Source organism: Parasteatoda tepidariorum, chromosome 6 (genome assembly GCF_043381705.1).
Source record: "Parasteatoda tepidariorum isolate YZ-2023 chromosome 6, CAS_Ptep_4.0, whole genome shotgun sequence".
Lineage (NCBI taxonomy): Eukaryota > Metazoa > Arthropoda > Arachnida > Araneae > Theridiidae > Parasteatoda > Parasteatoda tepidariorum.
The window spans coordinates 26,216,805-26,239,244 of record NC_092209.1 but is presented as its reverse complement, the minus strand read 5'-3'; the positions used below and the strand labels follow the sequence as shown (position 1 = coordinate 26,239,244).

Below are 22,440 nucleotides of genomic sequence, written 5' to 3'. Positions count from 1 at the left end.
TTCAAAATATTTTGGCAGTTGCTTTAAAAAAATTACTCTATTGATCTAAATATTTGCACGATACTCAATATTTATTTATTATTTTTATTTATAAACGTTTTTAAAAAGTATGTACAGACAATTTTAAAAAAAGATAACAAGTTAGCATAGTTTCATCCAGGGCTCGAAAAACCGCTCGTACTCGGCGGTCAAAAATTCCCAGCGGACAACGAATTTCTCGAATCCGACGTCTGCTCGGACGGCAATTTTTCCGTTAATGTTCGCGATACATTTTCAATTTTTGTTATCATACAATCTTTTTTGAAGGAGTAGATAAAGAAAATTTTTCTCAAGAATGGGTGTCATTAAAATTTAAGATACATAACATCTTTAAACACCAGAAAGCTTCATTCCTCCGAGCCTAAGCTATTTATAAAACCTAATGCAGCAAAATGACCCACAATACAGCAACATACTGCGCATGGTGGAATTGATGTTTGTAATATAAATAATAAAAATAATACTAGGTTACTATTAGTAACCTAGTATTTCTTTTATTACTGTATAATGTAATCCTAGTATTTGTAATCCTTGTAACTACTAATTCATTGTGCAATTTATATAAATGTTTGTAATAAATAAGAGAAAATTATATTTTTATTTATCTAGAAGCTGCAGGTTAGTTTCAAAGGAGGATGGGTACATTGTTGGATAAGCTGTCCTCGGGGACGGGTAAAATTTCTGACTTTTTTCGAGCCCTGGTTTCATCACATAACAAAGAATAATAAGATGAAACTATGCTCTCCGTAAATTAAAAACGTTGTTACAATAAAACTAAAATATATCAAAATAATATTCTAATAATGTCAATCCTAAACGTTAGAAGTATTTCTCTCTATGTAATGCAATTGCACATTACTTTTGTTTAAAGTGATCGTTTCTAAAGGAAACTTTACACTGAACTTATTAATTCTTTTATCATTTAAGTTATTGAATATTACATTAAGTTATTTAAGTTACATTATAAATAACGAGCATATTTAAATGCATGTTTTTAACCTGAAATCCAATACAGTAGTCTCGATTGTTCGAATTTCTCATAAATCTGAGCCAGTGAAAAAAAAAAATAGTGTTCCTCCTAAACAATGATCAACGCACACACAACAGGTGGAACGATTACTATGATTGTATTACTACGACAAAACAAATTTGTGTATTAAACACTGAAACATGTGAACAGTGTGTTTAAACAAAAAACATTAGATAATTATTTTAATGGTCATCATTCATCAGGTTAATACAATTAACCTGATAAACTCAGAAGTATTGATGGTAACTGTCGCTGAAAAGATGAAGATATTCTTCCTTACCTGAACTGCTGGAGTGGGTTCACTCCCAGCACCAGACCATACAAGTCCCATCAATTCTCCCGTGCCCGAGAAAAATATGTAAGGTCTCAGATTAACTCCAAGGACTGACAGTTGCATTCCTGCAGAGGCTTCTTCAGGATTTTCTTTTTGTTCTTCATCCGTTAGTCCAAATCCTTCCACAAATAAGCCTAACTGGAAGAAGAAGAAAAACTTGTAAATGTTAGTCTGACATAGACATAAGCAAGTTAATTTTCAGAATCTTTGTATTGTAAAACCTTAAAACAGAAAATGCTTAAAATTGTAACATATATCACAGAACGATAGTATCCACAGAACAATTAAGTCCAAGTCAATGTGAAAATTTTACACACTGAGAATAAATTTTGTTTTAATTTTGTTCCATTATATAGGCATTAATACATAATTCGATATTAAACTAATAAGGTTCCTTGTTTGCAATTTCGAATTGCAAAATTAAAATATTCCTCATTTAAAAAAGTGGTAATCATTCATTGAGCAAGATTTGATTGTCTGCTTTTAATGATGCCCACAGTACATTTGTAATTATTAGAAGTCTTGATGAAGAACATTTGACATAATTGTGCTTCTAAGCTGGAGAAAAAAGCTTAGCAAAATTCTGCATGAGTGTTCTTCATAAATTATTTTCATCTTTATTTTACTTTTGAAAAAATGTAGTGTTTAATTAAATAAATATTAACATATAAAAGTTTTTCAACCCTTAAAAGAATTTTTTTAAAAATAATTATGGTGCAATACTAATATGATTTATATTTTATTGAAACAAAATTAAACTTTAAATAGTACTATATTAAATTCGTTAATAATTTCACAGTGAAAACATCAATATAAGTCCAATAATTAACATTATTATTGCTAAAGCTTGTTTCAAAAAGTTAAAGGTTGAGTATTTGCAAAAGCTTTATTTTCTGATGAGATGATAAAAATATTATGTGTTAATTAACACCAAAATGATGCAACGTACCTAAAATTCTTAACACCTGAGAATATAATAAGACTGGATACTGATTAATACTAGTTTTTAGACAAACATTAAAAGATTTGCACAAAAGCCTTTAACAATACAAAATTTATGATTTTCGGTGAAATGTGATATACAAGTGATGGTAAAATCATGCATTTACTCACAGACATGAGATGTAAATTATGATTTCCTCCACTGAGGCTTAAATCAAAACTTGTCCTTTTAAGCATTCCAGTTGGACGCATTTCCACATTTATTCCATAGGTAGTATTTGCATCATGGCTTGCTGTTCGTGATACAAAATACAATGTTAAAGAGAGAACAAATATTTAATATACAGTACGGAATTAAATTACCTTAAATTTTATTTTGAAATATGTGACTTATATACAGTAAGAGGTGTTTTTAAAAACACTTGTCGATGTGTAATTTTTTAATAACGAACTAAATTTAAAAGAAAATAAACGTATCAATAAATCTTAATTATAGCTTAAATTAATGTTAGTGCTAACTGGTAGAAGAAATACTCTGCTTATAAAAACAAAAATTTATAAAATAGCCCAACAGATATTAAAGTTTTGTGTAAAATCAGATTTTCTTCAGAGAAAGCAATAAACATAGCTCATAGTAATACTAGCCTTATATTAACACGTAACACAATAATAGCCTTATAGTAACACGTTGAATACCATAGGGGTTACCGGTGACCGGCACTGAGTTTGTTCGTAGCGCCACGAGGGTCATCAGTGACCAGCGAAGCCAAGATTATTAGAAACACATAATTCGAGTAACTTTTTCATACTTTCAATTTTTTTAATATTATTATCGCTACTAAAATGGTTTTAAGAAATTAATGCAATATAGAATACACAAAAATCATTTTGGCCAGACGGGCAAGCCACGTGAAATTAGTGTGGCATTCAACGTGTTAATTGAAATGCAGTACTTAACTATTTATCTCATGGAATCATTTCAATTTGTTGTTGGTCTTTTAAAAAATGTACTCTTTAAATTATAAATAAATGTTTGAATTAATTACATATTGTTGATTATGAATTAAATTTAATGTATTTATCATGAAAGCTATTATTTGATTTTTTTACAAGAATATTTCATTTAATATTTCTAGATTATAGATAAATAAGTTGAAAATGGTCACAAGATGTCAGCTGCATTGCATAGTAAAACAATCTTTTCTTATTTGTAATTATTATTATTTGTTACAATAATATACACAGAAATATCACAAAACAGATACAGTGCTGATAAAACAGTGTAATACAGAATTTCATAAGCACAAAAAAAAAAAAATGTGAGCTCGAATTACCATGGGCTGAATTTTTAGCATACAACTAATATTACATGTAATTACAAGCAGTGGCAATTTGCTATTGCTCAAAACACAAAACAGATAATAAGAATTAATCGAATTAAAATTTCATTAATAAAAAATTACTGTACCCTGCAAAAGATTTATTATGCTAGAAGATGTGCCATTTTGAGCCATATAATGATAGTTCCCATATGTCACATTTCTTAAAATTTCCTTCACACATGACCTAAAAAATATAGGGGGAAATTATAACTAACAAAGTTAAAATAATCACAGAATTCATAATATTAATACCAATTTATAAAAGAAACTATAAAACAATGTTTGTTTACACTATTTAATTTATTTCACTGGAAAAAGTTAATTACACTTTCAATCAATTCTCCATATAAACAGATATGGAACCCTGAATTATCCAGCTTCTTTTTTGGGGGAACTCTGACTAAGTGGTATGAAGAAGGGTCTAAGGAGTGATGTCTTCAGCTGGGTATCTAATCAATGACTAAGCAAAACTAAAACTTTAAAAATCTTAATTTAAATTTCCATTGCTTTTATTCTGAAATAAAAATTTTCAATAGGTGAATATTTGGCTAATGCAAAATATTCTAAGAGGAATAAAATATGACTTTCAAACAATTTTAAATATCCTTAACATTTAAGAATTTTTTTAAATAACTTTGTTATAATTAATAATTTATCACCATGCAATTATATAAAAATAGATTCAAAATATGGATTTATATGTTTACTTTGTAACTACTTATTTTGTTACTAATACTATTTCTTTAATTAACTAGTTCTTGATAATTTTCTTTTTTGAAGGTGCATATGATTTGAGGAATTTCTCCCTGACATCCCCACAAATCTGCACACCACCGACTCAACTTAATTAATAATTCTTAATTTTTTACTATAGAATAATTTCAACTTACATTTATATAAAAAGTAGATTCAAAATATGACTTTACATTTTTGTAACTACCTATTTTGCTATTAATATTAGCAACAAATATACAGTCCACACTCGTACAATGTACAATTCACAGAACACTTGTGGTCCAAATGAAAATAAATGCTATAACGCAATATGGCTCTATTGTGAGTACACAAAAGTCTATAGAAAATATTTACTCATAAATACTGAACTTATTTTGGCAAACACATTTTTTTATCCACTTATATTTTATTTCTGTTTTAAGCATATGACCTCACGCTGGTTAAGGAGCAGCCGTTATCACAATCTAACATATGTCCAGAGGATTTCAAAGTCAAATCAAAATTAAAATCAAGAAGAATCTGAATAACTAGACGTTTTAACACCATATAAATCAACTCTCACAACAGTTAAACAAGAAAAATATAATTAATGATCTTATTGAACCCTTTGTAATAAAATTTAGAAAGCTTATGCAGCCATTTACAAATACATACATGGATTCCAATTTCCATGTAAGGAAGCAATAAGAATTTTTAATTCTTAATAATGAAAAGTATTTGATATTTCACGATCTTTTAGTTTAGACCTTAGCCTATGAATAAATAAGAATGTGAACAGATAGTCCTAGTCCAGTCACTCTTTTTCTATTCACAGAGAATTCATGGTATTTCATGCTTATTGAGCAATAACATCAAAAGAAATAATAGTTTGAATTTAAAACTTTTGCTACCCATTCATCAATCAACAATGGAAAAATGTTTGCTTTGAAAGTGCAAAAATGCTTAACACCTGCTTGGGAAGTGATTTCCTTCTTTACTTTTTTTTTTTTTTTTTGGAATNTTTTAGTTTAGACCTTAGCCTATGAATAAATAAGAATGTGAACAGATAGTCCTAGTCCTGTCACTCTTTTTCTATTCACAGAGAATTCATGGTATTTCATGCTTATTGAGCAATAACATCAAAAGAAATAATAGTTTGAATTTAAAACTTTTGCTATCCATTGATCAATCAACAATGGAAAAATGTTTGCTTTGAAAGTGCAAAAATGCTTAACACTTGATTGGAGAGTGATTTCCTTCTTTATTTTTTTCTAAATTTTTTTTCTTGAATAAAAAATATAAACAAATTTTTGGTCACTATATTGGAATGATTCACATAGTTCTAATGAGCCCTAAAATAACATTGCATGTATGGAATAGCAAATGGGACTTTATGTATTGGTAGCAATGATGGAAGGGATGCAGTAATGAGAGCCATACTAAAAAGATTTAACTGTACAAACCAAAAATTATTAATTAATTAGAAAATATTTAATGAGAAGAGTCAAATTTTTTCATTGTTTAATCAAAGTTTAAAAACTATGTTTAATGTCAGGCAGTTTATGAGCAAAAGTTGTAAATCATTAAGAAAATGCCAAGAGTGCTTTTGATAATATTTGACACTTCAAGAGCTCCAAAAGAGTCGAGATGTTTCATAAAATCGAGATCATTTCGAGAGCTTTAGAATTTAAATCATGCACCAATGAATACTAATTTTAAACTGTTTCCTCACCTGATGCCCTCATTTTCCAAAGCTAAGTTTTTGATTTTTGACAAAAGGAGGGAGTTGATCTCTGGCTGTTCCCTATTGTCCAAAGAAAACACCAGGTTACCAATGGTATGTATAGTTGGATTACTTTTCATTAAAAGTTCTGCAGCCAATATTCGTGAGGCAGGCTCCTGATGAGGCCAAAACTGGTTGTAAATCCTCAGAAGAGCTTCGTGGATCTGAAAACAATAGCTTATCAATCTTAAAACATAAATTTTAATTTTTATAAATATGAGAATTAAATGAGATTCAATAAAAATGATAATTATACAATTCTGATTTTAGATTTTCAATAATATTTCACAAACAAGTATTGTTATTGCATCAAACTGTTAGTTAGACAATAACATTGTTAAAATTTATCATTGTGAATAATTAGAGCAAGTTCACTTGATGAATAAACTGTTTTTAAGCACAACTAGTGAAATATTTAAACTGAGATAGGATAATTTAAGATAGTGAACTTTTTACCAAGAATTACTTGCATTGTAGAACTTAAAAAGCAATACTTGTTTAGCAAACTTATTGAAAATAGAATAATTGTTGGTAAATCTATAATGAAACTTGTGAACTAAATTTATCCAAATACTAAGATCCCTAGTTCTTCTTTTTATTGTTTTCAATCTATTCTATTTATGGACTGTATTAAAAAGATATTAAAAGAATTTAAAAAAACTCTATTTAGATCAAAGTATACAGTAAATTATTAAATATGGAAAGTATCAATATAGGTATTTAACAGAAGCGGACATAAAATTTCAAATTTTAATATCAATAAAATTCAAAATTAGAGTTAAAATTAAATTAGGTTTAATTAAATAATAAAAATTAATTAAAGTTAATTAGAGCAATAAAAGGCGTTAGAAAGAAAAAATTATTTTTGTGCCATAATATTAAATTACAATATTAATTAACATTGCAAAAGAAAAAATCATTTTGTGCCACAATATTAATTAACATTGCTGCACACTGTTAACCAAAGTAAAACAAAAAATGACAGCACAAACAATCTAGTCAACAGAAACAGGGATCTTTTCAGAGTTTAATATCTTGTATCCTCATTAACCTTTTTGCGCCGACTGTCAAGTATACATAGCAGCATAGAATGTTCGTATTTTCTAACCAACAGTGTTTTGAAATGTTTTAAAAATTATAATATTTGGGACAAGATGCCATTGTATATTCATGGGAAATAATGTACAGATAGATTTGAGTTTCAACCAAAATGAGGTTCCATCCATGTGATTTTTCATTATATAAGTTTCAAAATCACATGCTTTAAGATGGCTCTCCAAAATGAGTATAAACTAAGTGGAGAATTAATTTCATTTTTGCATGTGAGAGTATTGTGTATATGGCCCTGGCTCAATGATAAATGTGTGCTAGCAAAATGCTACAGGATAGAATTGTAAAAACTTAACATGTTAAATTTTACCACTGAAGAGAGAGGAGCAAAAGTTATTTCTATGTTAAATTCTTCTTGATATCATCAACAATGTAATACATAAACACAACAATAACACAAAAAATAGAATTACTTAAAATTAAAAACATCTCTATAGAAAAAAAACTGCTTAGAATAAGTAAACTCAAATCTGAATTAAAAAATAAGTAAATAACAGTTATGAAATTCCATGTCTGGTGTTTTGAAGTAGCAATTTTAAATAACTTTCAAAGTTTTTTTTTCATAAATACTTTTAGAGTGGTTTGATCAATCTTAATATTATAACTGATTATTTGGCTCGATAATAATACTCTATGTGATAATAATTTTCCAATTAATATTGCTGATAATAGCATTGAAGCCAGCACATCTTAATTTGAATTGGAGTATTTTGGAACAATTGCTGTAACAAACACTTGAACGAAAAGAAGATAGTCTGGTAGAAGAAAAGAATGTTATGAATGCTCAAGGCATGACACCAAATATGTCCTTCCAGTTTAACTGACAATTAAATCTGATTTTATCTAATTTTAAGTCAGAAATTAAAGAGATTCATTCACGTAATCTAAATAAATTAATGAAATGGTTAAGACTGGAAGAGTTTGCATTAACTATACAGCCTATCATATGAGGTTTCTATCTTGGGCACAACTAAAAATTCAAGTTTTAAAAAATGGGCACACATCAAAATGCTCGTTTGAGAAAATTGACCTAGCAAAAAATGCACTTTTTCAATATTTAACAAAGAATTTCATATTTATTTTTCCTGAGTTTTTTTAAACACTAAGGTTAATCCTTATGGGCAAAGCCTTAGACTTCAGGCTGGACAGGCTGTGTATGTAATTTTTCAGGTGATATGTATTTTCATATTCAGAATAATAAATGATAAAATGGCTTTTAAAAATCTAAATTTTCACAACGTCAACTTAATACTGCTATTATAAATTTATAAGATCCATGACAACCTTGTAAAAACTAACCCTATACTGATTTCCAAAGTTTTTTAAAAAAGACTAATTAAAAAAATGTACTAAATGATTTCGGCAAATCAAAGGCAACACATAACGAGCATATTTGTATAAATTAATTTATTCCTTTGAAAAGAAACAGTTTTCACAAAAAAAGTTTGAAACTTAGAATCAAATGCTATGTCCATTTTTCAAAATATGCGTTTTGTTTTGTGTCCATTTTGTTCTATGTCCATTTTCTAAAACAGGCATTTTGAGCTATGTCCATTTTCTTAAACACACATTTTCAGTGTTGTGTCCATTTCTTAAATACATATTTTGAGTTGTTTGAGTTTCTTTAAACAAGCATTTTAAGCTGTGTTCATTCTCTTAAGGACACATTTTGAGCTGTGTCCGCAGTGTTTTCACTACAGCGTGAGAACGCGAGAATCTCGCATATTTTTTTCTTTTCTCGCATTAAAAAATTATTACTGCGAGAAATTCGCGCATTCTATAAANTAAACATACACTTTGTGCTGTCCCATATTTCAAACACACATTTTAAGCTGCCTTCATTTTCTTAAATAGCCATTTTGAGCTGGGTTAAGAATAAAATGCTCACCTAATATCTTATTTTTAAGAACACAGAATAATAATAAAAAGAATCTTACTTCAGGTGTAAAATGTTGAACCCCAATATCTTTCATAGCTTCAAGGGCCATCAAACCTAGAACTCCTCCCTTTTTGGCAAATTCTAAGAGCACGGGTAAATATTGAGGTAATGCAGCATTTCGGAAAGCAAGCAGATAGCTCATAATGCAACTAGCACTTTGGCAACCTTGAAGCTCTTTCAAGAAAAGATTACTCATAGTTTGGACTATCTGTATAAAGCATATTATTAAAAAAATGTGTAAACAAAGAAGTTATTCACTGAAACTATAATAAAACTATAACAATTAATTTTAATTATTGTAACTATAATTAATGATAAAATGTTTCAAAACAAATAGAATACATTTTAGTTAAGCCCATTAAAGTGCTTTTCAAAAAAAACTAAATTTTAAAAACAAAAATTAAAATTTTTTTTAAATTATAACATAATTAAATGGAAAATCAAAAAAGTAAAAATATGCTAATGTGTATAATATAGAAATGCATGGTTATTTAAAGTTGCTAGCAAATCTAAAGTTTTGTATTATGTTTAATATTTAATAACTATTGTAAAAACAAAAAATACTTTTAAATCTGTGTCTTAGAATTGCTTCTGTTTATACATTACAACAAAAAAAATACTTTCAAACAATTAAATAACGTACTTTATTAAAATTAATAAAGTGTCTATATAAGAATAACTATAGTTGGAAATTAGTATGATGACATAAAACAAACTTTAAAAATTAAAAAGAATTTAAAATGAACAAAAGAAATTTAGAGTGTTAAAAGTTCTTTAATAATAAAAAAATTAGTAAATAAAAACAAAAATTATTGAAATTATAAATACTTTAAATCTGTAACACAAATATTACTGAACTTGAAAATAATGTAAAATTACCCTAAATAATATAGTAGTACTTGCTATAAATAAACAAGATGAAATAAATCAAACTTTTGAAGTTAAAATCAAAAGTGAACCACAAATATACATAAGTGAAACATTTTATCTAAAAGGAAAGATAAGAAAATCAAAACTAAAACTACTGAAATTATAGACATTTGTGTTCTACAAACCAGCGAATCAGAACAAGCTGTTTTACTGCGACAGTATGTTCGCATCAAAGATGATAGAGCAACCAAAATTGTGGACCGCAACTTTTCAGATTTAATATTTTTATTCAGAAGTTTCTGAAAATTAAATATACAAAGTTATATCAAGATACAACCAAATATTTTTTAATTAATGGTACATATAGAGAAAATTCTAAAAATATTTTAATTAAAAATCACTTGAAGAAAAATTATTGCTTACGTTTTTTATAACACAGAAATCAAAGTCAAAACTAAAGCAATTTATGCATAACATGTTATTATGTATGTATCAGCATCCTTATGTATATAGTAACATGTATGACATGTTATTATGTTATGTATGTATTACATCTTAATGTGCGTAGCAACATGTATGACATTGTTAAACAACCTGCATTGGCATAGAGTTAAATAGTATTCACAAAAGTTCACAATTTAAGTTTATGTCAACAAAAAAAACCAACAAAAAAACACATATTATGGAAAATATTTTTTTCATAATACTCAATATATGGTGAAAATTTAGAGATTAATCATCCATCATATCACTATGAAAATGTTATAATTTATATGAATATCAAAAAACTGATATTATTATTTATTTTTATTGGTACATCTAACCTTTTTGTTACAAATTCAGAATTTTAGCAANAAAAACACATATTATGGAAATATTTTTTTCATAATACTCAATAAATGGTGAAAATTTAGAGATTAATCATCCATCATATCACTATGAAAATGTTATAATTAATATGAATATCAAAAAACTGATATTATTATTTATTTTTATTGGTACATCTAACCTTTTTGTTACAAATTCAGAATTTTAACAATTTCAAAATTTGCAGATTTAAGAACTATTTATGTATTTATTAACCAAATGGAAATTTTATCTTCTAACAGTTTTTTTTTTTTTTTTTTTTNTTTTTGTAGTAAGTAAAACATTTTTAAAATTCAACATGAAATGCAAAAAAGATATACTGACTCATCTATAGATATAGTTTTCATTGCTTATGTAACTATTCTTTATCGCTTATGTAATTAATGTAAATGAGTTGCTATTTAACAAGGTGAATGAGGAAAGCAATATAAGGTAATAATTTATAGAAATATATACAACATATTTTGAAGTTTAAAAGATAAATCATGTCGGATTGTCCTTTGAAAAAGTGATTTAGTATGTCTAATTTCAGCAGAGTCTTATATCAATAGTGACTTATATCAGTAGTGTCTTATATCAGCATGAGATATACAAATCAGCATGCAAAAACTGCTGACACATTCTAAAATAAATAAATAAATAAAGTAAAAAAGACTTAAGAGACAACAGAGCAATAAAACATAAAATACAATGACACATTTTAAAGATTTCAGCATATTAATTAAGGTTATGTGGTAAAAAAATTAATTTATTATTTTTGGCATAAAATATTCCATGCAGTAAAATAAAATTTTTAAGAAACAATTTTCAAGTAGACTAAAAAGAATAATTTCATTCAATAATTTTTGCTTTGACTTAAATTGAAAAAAAAAAAAAAAAAAAAAAAAAAGACTGCATCACTTTTGAAAAAGTTGGGTTGAGGCAGTTCTAGTAGAAGTAAAATTACTTTTTTCTTTTTAGTTTTGTGTCTGCCAATTTTTTTTATGACAGAAAATGCTCTAAATTTTGAGAAGCAAAAAATTTTGCTTGTACCACATTCAAGAAACAATAGAAACTTGAATTGTCGCACATCATAAAGTTAGGGTTAAAATTTAAGATAAATAGAAGTAGTCAAAATTTGAATTGATGATAAATTTTCCTTGAAAACAAATTCTGTTTTTAACAGTCACAATATGATTGAAACTTGCATTTTAATTATACAAAACGCTCCCATGAACACTCTACTTAGATAGAAAATTGCCAGAATTTGACTGACAATAAATTGTATACCACAATAAAATGACAATAAATTCTGACAGTAGCTATCAGAAAATAGTTGGAACTTTTTTTTATCATCAAAAATAGAGCTGCAGGTACTCAGCACACTAGTCAGTCAAAAAGTGGTTAGGGCAAGTGATTTTAGAGGATGATGAATATTTAATAAAATAGAAAATTTAGCTATGAAATAAGGATAAATCTTGCATGTAGCAGCCATAAAATGATTGAAACTTACAATGTCATCAAGCACAGAAGTATTTTAAAGATTAGAGTGCTCTACAGAGATGCCAACTTGCTCCGGACAACAAATATACATTTTAAAGTGGTAGTTTATCAATTGTGATTCATGGTTTAATAAATTCAATTTAGTAGGTTTTTATCTACCACTATTTCTAAATAATTTGTAGGCTTATATAATTCACCACTTTATGAGGTTATGTCATGCAAGCATTCGGGGGTCAGCAGTTATGATATCCAACTACTGACCCACGAAAGCTTTTTTTAAAAATTTGACCCATTGCACGCTTCTACACTTCTGATATCATACTAACATTTAACAACACAAACACTCACTGACGGCCGGGTCTCTACTTAACAGAGTCACATTTACTTACACATATACACACATCCTCACAATCCTTTAACTCGCCCCCCTTTTGTATGTATTTCCTAACTGTAAATATTCATTAGTGTTTATTTTCCCATTGTACTTTAATTTTACCTTTTTTCATGTACATTTTTATTACTTATAATTTTGTCATTGCCTAATAATGGCAAAGTGCTATTTTTCTTTTCTCAAGAACTCCATTTGCTCCCCAAACTTTAATTTTGTCATGTATGTCTCTAAGTTAACTTCAAGATGAATGGGAAAAGGGCCGTAAGGCCTCAGACGCCCAGTTCTACTACAATGAACAAGGTTATTGTAAGAGTTAAATTAAAATATAGAATTGGTGCGTATAAAGTAAAGTTATTTATGAATTATAATTAATAGATTGAAATATTTGGTATATGTACTAGTAATTGGATATAGTCATGATTAAAAAACGTAAGATGATTGAAATGTCATAATAAATATAATTAAGGCCGAAATGTATAAAAGGTAAATTAATTAAATTGAAGGGGAATGTGATCGTTAAGGAAAGTGGTAGTACAATGCTAATGTGGGATAACAATAACCCAATAGGTTCAAAGGGTCACAAAGTGTGAGGTTTGAACAAATTGGATAAATTGGTATCACCAAATTTAGAATAAGGGTGAAAACTAAGAAAATTAAAGATTAATGATAAATACGATAAAGTCATGCTATATCCAAACAATATATATGATTCAAACAGTAAGCTGATGTTTCCAATAAGAAAAACTAATAAATTCACATTTATGCATGCCCATAACAATAAAAAAAGGTACTCACCACATACAGAAGGAAAAAAGGTGATAACTAATAGCTATAAAGGTAAAGCTAAAAAAACAATCACACAAAACTTTCTGTTCAACTAAACATTTATTTTTGTAAAACTACTTTTCGTAACAAACAAACAATATGATTGCAACACATTTTGTGGCACAGAAAAAATATATCTTTTAAAAGGAAATGGGTGACAAGAGAATTTAAAGAAACCAAAGGCGTCATGCATGAAGTTAAACATAAAAGAACGATTCATTTAACCGTTAAAACAAATATGAAAAGAAAACTTAAATTTGAGAGGGCTTTTAATGTTAAATAAAATTAAAAGTATAAAATGTTGATTTTAAATTTTACAGAAATTAATTACAGCTATGGATTTAATTTAAAATAAAGGTTAAGAAAAAATGTAAAAGGAAATCCCTCGATACGGACCGAAGTCCGCATCGCGGAGAATTTAAAAAAGGGTAACCTGCCCGAAGGCTCGAGAAAAAAAGAATCTATTTTAAAAAGTCTTAAAAATTCCTTAACTGGTATAGGACCAGAAAAATTATGGCCAATTAAATTTAAACAGGCGGAGAGTTTGAAATTTAAAGGACAGAGATTGGTTAGCCCCCCTAAAATTAAAAGAAGAAAATGAAAGGCGTGAATTTTGAAATTTAAAGGAAAGAGATTGGTTAGTTAGCCCCCCTAAAATTAAAAGGCGTGAATAGAGGGGTTGGTTGACTTTCCCCACAGGAAGTGCGATGACCGCAATGACCATGAGAAAGATCAACAAGAAAGTTAAAAAAGATTGCTAAATTGGAAAAAAAAGGAATAGCGTTTAAAGAAAAATTAAAGGCTTAAGTAAAATTAGAAATAAAGTTTTCACATTACATTAAGTGTATATGTGACAGTTATGTCATGCTATATCTATTAAAAAGCAAGCAAAAATAGGCAAATATTTGCAAAATTTAGTTGGTAGTTATTTACCGTTTTTTAAAAACTATTTCGGCGTGTCCGGAGCAGTTGGCATCTCTGGCTCTACCAAATTGGTAAGTGAACCAAATTTTAATTTGAAAATTATCCCACTCACTAAAAAGCTAGAGTATGAGTTAATGCATCAAATCATGCACGCATTAAACTTTCAAAAAAGGTCATCACTTATCCTGAACCATTTGTAAATATTTGCATAGTTAAGAAAAATTATAGGAATACATAAATTAAGTGGATAAAGAATCTATAGAAGTATTTATTTACTAATGTTTTAGATATCAGTGCATCAGTAGGATTTGGAACTACAGCGAGACACAAAAGGAATCTTTCTGCTATGTCTATATCTTTACTTTCAAAGTCAATGAGTTCAAAAGCCACATCTAAGGAATCATCAGTCTGAGCAGCAGCCAACACATCCAACAACTGGGTCCTCAAAAAGAAAGAAAATGTTACATGTTTACACATTAGAGAAAAAAAATTCCACACAAATGATAAACAATTTGCTATGCTACCTAAGCTTAAATCATTAATAATTGTCAGTTGTATATGTGTTGCCATCAATCTGAGAGGATTTATAAATCGACTATGTCAACCTTCATTTATCAAAAGGTACCTCAAGACAGAATCAAATTAACGTCTTATATACTAGTTATTTGGTATTTAATATTTGTACTGGTAGTTACGCTACATTGCTCCCCTTTCAGAAGTTTTATCTGTGATAGAATTCGAATAACGAAAACCACTAGATGATTCATGCTGTTTATTTATTTGCACCAATTTTGCTTATAGCATTTCGCTAATTTTTTCTTCTTCTTCATATCGATTACTGACCAGGAAACTTTTGATTTACTTCACTGGATTTTTCCTTTTTTCAAATAATAGTTTTTCATATATTTAGGTCAGATGATACAACATATATTTATGAATATAATTTTTTTTTTTTGGAAATTTATAATATAAACAGAATATTATGAAATAAAAATATTAACTAATTATACAAATTTATAAGTGTCGTGCAATACAATTAAAAATTCTAGAGTAACTCGGTAGTAAAAGAATAGTTAGTGTAATAATAAACACGTGTATTACCAAAGATTGTAACAGAAGTCATGTGTATGTTTGGTTAATTGTCGCTATTCTCTAGAATATCTGGCATGTTTAAAAAAAGTATAAAACATGAGAATTATTATATACTATGTCCAATCATTGGAATGCCTAGGCACTTTATAAAATGACGAATGCTCCTTAGACAAAAAAAGAAATACGTGCAATACATGTGAATATGTTAATTGTTAAAAATTACCAAAGAAGGCTTTGGCAATGTGTGAAATGCTAATAATTTTATACTTTGCCAGTTTGCTATTAATTATTCGATAGAATACACAGGCAATAGGAGAAGTATTAATCCTTTCATACTTGGCATTCTTTGGAAAGTCAGATTTAATACATAGATGGTAACATACGGGCAATAAATAAATATACAATAGGATAAAACCTTGAACAACTTCAAATATCATAAATCATAAGGTATTTTAATTGCAACAGATATGATATTCATTTAATTATAGTATTTTAATAAGACAACAAATTCATTCTCACTTGACAAAAGTCAGCAAAGTGAAAAAATATATTTTTTTAAAATTACATTAACATTTAAACTAATGATTGAATTTTATAATTTTTAATGATCTTTAAGATATGCCTAATAAAACTTTATAATTATTCATAAGACATATTAAAAGCTTTATTTTATTTATGGAAAAACTCCCATATGAAAAAAGGAAGTTAGCTTTACTTTCATGTGTCTCCTTACTTCTACTATCTCTGTTACTTCGGTAGATTTTGGAAATTAGGGATCCTTAGGACCCAGGACTACATTTTTACCTGGGGTAGGTCCTTTTTTACTAGAAGTACTTTTTTACTCTATTTTTAATTATATTAATCTCGACTTTAGAGATATATAGAAAAAATAAATATTTTATGACTAGGAAAAAGAAGTGTGATTAGGAATTTATTCAGTAATAATTCCATAAAAAAAATTAAAACTAAAATTTTTATATCAATTCAACTCAAAATTATTTTCATTTGCCTCTTCTGCTATTAATGAAGAAGAAAATATTAATTTTATTCTAAATTTAATTTTACCATAAATCTGCAGTTGCACTATTTTTTCCCCCAGCATCATCAGAATTTATTATCATACCTGCCAACTTTTACGCATTTGGCGTAAAATTTTATTTTCATATTTAAAGTGGTTGTAAATATAAACTATTTTTTCTCTTATAAACTTAATTTCTAAATGATTTTGATCACCACTTTTCCTAAAAAGATTAAGCACATATATTAATATGTGTTACTATCACGGTTGTCAGCTTAAGTGTTTGCAAATACAACGTGATTTTTTGCTTGAAATTGAAATTTTAATTCGATTTTAATACCACTGGGGAAAATGATAATGGAAGGGATTAAAAGTTGGCAGGTATGTATTATCCATGGATGCGTTGCAACTTTTTCATAACTCTCCTTTAATTTTCGGCATATTTGATTTGCAATAGAGTTTTAACGGAATCCCTGTACCTAATTTTAAAAAAAAATAGCTCACCTCCAGTTTATTTAGACTGCCAAAGAAAAGGGCATCATGATCAAACAAGATGAGTACATTCATTAAATTTTAAGACTCTTTGTTTTAAGATTTAAAGAAATGAAGTTTCTCTATTATTCAAAAAGGCCTTAATACTTAAAACAACAATGCTGTTTCCGTAATTAATTAAGAATACCTAAATGATTACTCCTCAATTAAAAACATAGAAGTAACACAAAATTTCATGCAATTCTTACAATATTCTGGCATCAGTATCTTTAAAAAGCATCAAAAGTTCCTTTTTTGAAGCTTTTCTAAAGCTATCTAAAAATTTCAGAAATCCAGTTGCAGACTTTAATTCCCCAATATATTCAGGAAGTAAATTGGTTCCATATTCTCCCACCAATTCACGAACCTAAAATATAATTTCAACAAACTTACTAAAATGCTACTTATTTACCTAAAAGTCAATCACAATAATTATATCAGCCACAATTATAGTTAAAAGACATTTTGGTTTGGGGAACAAAGTATTAAGAAGTTTTAAATTCGCATTATATATTATATAAAACATTTATTACACATTGGTTATGCGTAAGGCCAATATAAAATTATCAAGTTTAGTGGCAGACAGCAGAAAAAGTGTAGCAAGTAAAGATTTAATTGAAATAGCATGCTCAAAATTTCAACACCACTAAGTAAAACTAATACATCTGAATACCCTATAAAACTGCAATGCAGAATAATAATATTAAATGTAGATTATCTTGAAGAAATGACAAATATATTTAAATTATAAAAACGAAAATGTTATAGAAAATATAAAGAATCCTTTAGTACAAAAATGTAGAAACTAAAAAAAATCTTTAATTTTATATTCCTTATTATTTTGTAATTCAGAACAAAAAGTGAACATTTGAATTGAAGAGATCTTTATTTCTTATTTTGAAAGAGCAGAGACAAAAATTTGAAAATTAAATTTTTAAGTTACAATAACATAAAATTTTTAAAAATTCTTAAAAAATATAGATAATCATTTTTTTTCCTTTTAAAATAATTCTCTTGCCATAGACAAAAGAATTATGATATGTATAAACTAAAATATTTCACATCCAGGTTTTATTTCAATAGCTAGGAATAAATGGCTTTAAGACCTAAAGTTCTGTGGAAGGGTAACAAGGGTTCTGAGAGTTCTTTTAACTAGTTATTAAATTTATATCAAATTAATAATCCATTATTTATTTAACATAGTCGTTATTTTTTTTTAAATATAATTTAAGTGGAATGCTTGTGAAGAAAGAGATTTCAAAAATTATTTTTCTAATAACAATATAATGAATGAGATATGAAAAGGATATGCATTCATGAAAAACTCCATGTGTGTTTTGCATTGAATAAAAATAACCAAACTTATCAATGAAGTTGTATGTTTCTCTCATAACCATTATGAAATTAATTTTCTTCCTTTTCCATTTTGATTTCAAAGGAAAAAATATTTCAGCTCATTCCTTTTCAGTTGATGCATACATTAAAATCAAATTAAGAACTACACTAGATACTACTCTAGACCTGTGAATTCAATTATCTGACCTAAAACCCAATTTTAAGCCTAATGTTGAAAAATGATATGATAAAAAAATTTCATTCTTCATTCATTCACTGAATATTTTCAAAACAATTAAAATCTATCGTTACTTTACATCTTCATAATTACCAAAGAAATTTATTTATTACATCCAAAGGAAGGTCGATCCTTTAGGATATCACAGCCCAAAAAAATAAGAAACAGCTGGAACACAGCATCTATTATGTTTGAATATTTGAAAGCAGAAGAAGTCGGTATCAGTGGATACTTACAGATTTGCATTTAGAAAGACAAGGTGCTGCTTCAGTAGTAACTTCAAGAGGTTCTGATTTCAATTTTGATCCCATTTCTATGCAAAACAAAAGTAAATTTACGTTAAGTTTTCCACATCTTATGATAAAAATTTCATAAAAATATTTTTACCATAGAGGGTGTCCCATAAATATTGGAACAAACTTTAAAGAGAGGTAGGGCATATCAAAAGGATGGAGAAATGCATAGCAATCCCAAGACCATAAACGTTATTAGCATTTAACATGTTAAAACGTTAAATTATGATAAAACAGTTACTATAACTATAGCCTATTTGAATGCAATTTTTAACAACGATTGCAATAATTGCAAAATGCATTCAAATAGGCTTAGAAGACATTTTTATCGTAATTGGCATTTAATTTAACAAGCATGTTTAAAAAGTTAAATTATGATAAAACAGTTACTATTACTAGGGCCTATTCGAATGCAATTTTCAACAATAATTATTGGGGAGCCGTGATGGCTCAGGGGATAGGGTGTTTGCCTTCCAATACAGCAAACCGGGTTCGAATCCCAATCTATACGAATTCCGCATCCGACTTGGCTCAAGGGGCTAAGAGCTTGCCTCCGAATAAAGTGAACCGCTTTCGAATCCCAGTGATGGGTGGAATTCGAATCCGAGCGAATTCCGTACCCGGCTCGCAATGACCGCAGTGCTGACGTGAAATATCCTCAGTGTTAGACGGATCATGAGTTAGAGTCCCCTTGCCGTCAGGCTAACCGAGGGAGTTTCTCGTGGTCTTCCTCTCCACGTAAAGTAATGCGGATTAGCTCCATCAAAAATTTCTCCATGAAGGCAAATTTCTCCCAATACTCAATCCAGGAGTTCTCTTGTTTTCTGGATTGGGTCGTAAAGCCATAAAATAGGGTCGGCTGTTCAACGACGGTTATATAAAAAAAATTTTAATACAAATAATTATCAGGAAACTTAAAATTCAGATAATTTAGATAAATAAAAGTACCAGTTCAAAGATGCAGAAACAGAAAATTCACAATAAAGATGCAGCCCTAGCAGTCTACAGCGACATTTAAGGAGATGGGTTGCTATGACATCCACAATTCTCTTGGTGTGCCCTACCTCTCCTTTAAGTTTCTCCCAACATTTAGGGGATAAACTGTGTTTTTATTTGAACAACAAAGAACATACCTTGGGATATTGTATTTAAAATAGCAGCAACATTTTTGCCGCTTAAAACAGGACTGCCTTGAGACTGTGAAACATACTTCACATGAAATCTAAAAAAGTAAAAATTCATGCAGTTTCAAATCGCCTACGACGGTAATAATACAAAAATAATTACATTTCATAAACTTTGACTGTAGGAAAAATGTCGCTTCTAATTAGTATTTTATAATTTAGTAGTGATCGAGAATGCATTTAGCTCAATAGGTATTTACTTAACTGAGATATTTACATAAAAATGTAGGATACTAATTCAATCCTTTATTATTATTATTCATTAATTAAAAAAGGATTTTCATGATTTAAAGTAGAGATAAGTAGAGAGCCTGCTCAAATAAACAAATGAGCATAATTGATTGAGTTATCAATTCAAACAATATATAATTTTCTAAACTAAGTAGTAATGGTATTCAGGTTTGACACGAGTCTTGAACATTTTCAAAAGTGGCAGTAAAAATTAATTAAACACTGATTTTTTTTTAAATATATTTGTGAAAATCAATAGCTATTTTTTCATGAGATAGATATCTTTAACCAAATCACTTTGTTTTACATTTCTCAAAATAATTGGTCATATAAAAAAAATTATGCTAGCATTAATTTAAAATCATTGCCAATAAAAATTTTTAAAACCTGTGGGAACCTTGGGTATTACTATTCAATAACAATTTTGACTGATTTCAGCTAAAAGTACCTTTTCCTAGCCCATTTTTTAATCCCCCTCCCAAAAAAAAATCCGAAAAGCCAAGAGCAATGCTTAAAAAAATTAAGTGACAAAATATTCTATAAATAGTTAAACAAACAATATAAAACTGTAAAATAAAAAATATGAAATAAGTCAATTGACTTTTGTCCAAAACATATATAGTTAGAAATAATTTAATAAAAGTATGATTGTTTCAGAATATTGTTGAGTAAATGCAACTCCACTTTTACTTGTTACCAGCTGTATCCAAATTAGATGAACTTTTCATAAGTATTTGTATTTCAGCTCTTTTCAAAAAAAGTTTATTTTAATCATAAAAACTTTTTTTGAACATAAGACTTTATTAGATTATATCTAAACTTAAAACAACAATCAAAAATGTTGGTGGATCTCAAAGAGGAAATAACAATTTTTTTAAACAAATAAACAAAAGGTCCCAAAACACATATATTTTAAAATTAATTTTATTGTTTATTATTTTTCCTATTTGTTTATTCATTATGAAATAAATTAAAATGTACAACGATAAAGAGTATAAATGCAAAACAAGAAAAAGATATTGAATACGAAAAAATTGTTTAAGAAAACATGCACCTTACTTATTTTTTACAAAAACAGCCGCCTGTTTCCATAAGTTCAAAGTCATCATAACTTCTTCCTTTCCAGTTATAGAATCGATTATACTTTGTTGTGGGATTAAATTTATAATCATTTCAGAGGAGTCACTTATGGAAGGAGACAACAGCTACAAAATACAACAAAGTTAATATAAAACTGCGTTAATAAATCAGTCAACACAAAATATAATTACACAGCAAACACATATGCTGAAAACTCTTCAATATTCTGTGTGAAAATTGTGCATCGTGAAAAAAATTGCAACACTTACTTTGAAATGCAAAACAACAATTACTATAAATTACAAAAAACAAGTAACTAAATTAAAATAAGGTTTATTTGTTTCTTCAAGTAATTATGGAATTAAATAGAAGAAAAATAATAAACTATTTTTATTTTATTTCATAACCGTCATTGAATAGCTGACCCAATTTTTGGGTTCACGACTACTAATGTTCAACTCCGTAGCCTTTTAATTTTGCACCCAATCTAGAAGACAAGGGAACTCCTGGTTTAAATATTGGGAGACATTTGCCCTCGTGGAGAGGACTTTTTGAGGGAGCTAACCCGCATTTGCGTTAAATGGAGAGGGAAACACGAAAACCTGCCACGGTTANCAACACGCAAATATGAAAAGCTATGTTTGATATTAAAATCGTGTGAATAAGAATCGAGATATTAGCAGATTCCAGGCTTGGGACCTCTAAAAGGCTTGTCAGAAGCAGCTATGAAAATCGGATCAATCTGGAGGGCGGGTAAAAAATTCCGAAAATCTTATCTGCTGCGTGTAAAAGGGGAGAAAATAGGT

General features: G+C 28.1%; 1 protein-coding gene across 2 annotated transcripts in view; it reads right to left on the bottom strand.

Moving 5' to 3' along the window:
- Positions 1–22,440, bottom strand: part of LOC107440433 (microsomal triglyceride transfer protein large subunit) — a 66,617-nt gene that overhangs the window by 5,317 nt on the left and 38,860 nt on the right. For both annotated transcript variants that reach the window (XM_043050618.2, XM_043050617.2), the window contains 11 exons: positions 21,614–21,759; positions 20,273–20,361; positions 19,083–19,159; positions 17,483–17,640; positions 14,909–15,074; positions 10,329–10,442; positions 9,272–9,481; positions 6,174–6,388; positions 3,814–3,911; positions 2,517–2,638; positions 1,350–1,541 (listed from right to left, as the gene is read on the bottom strand). In XM_043050618.2, the coding sequence (XP_042906552.1) occupies positions 1,350–1,541; positions 2,517–2,638; positions 3,814–3,911; positions 6,174–6,388; positions 9,272–9,481; positions 10,329–10,442; positions 14,909–15,074; positions 17,483–17,640; positions 19,083–19,159; positions 20,273–20,361; positions 21,614–21,759 (1,587 nt within the window). The remainder of the gene's footprint in view (positions 1–1,349; positions 1,542–2,516; positions 2,639–3,813; positions 3,912–6,173; positions 6,389–9,271; positions 9,482–10,328; positions 10,443–14,908; positions 15,075–17,482; positions 17,641–19,082; positions 19,160–20,272; positions 20,362–21,613; positions 21,760–22,440) is intronic.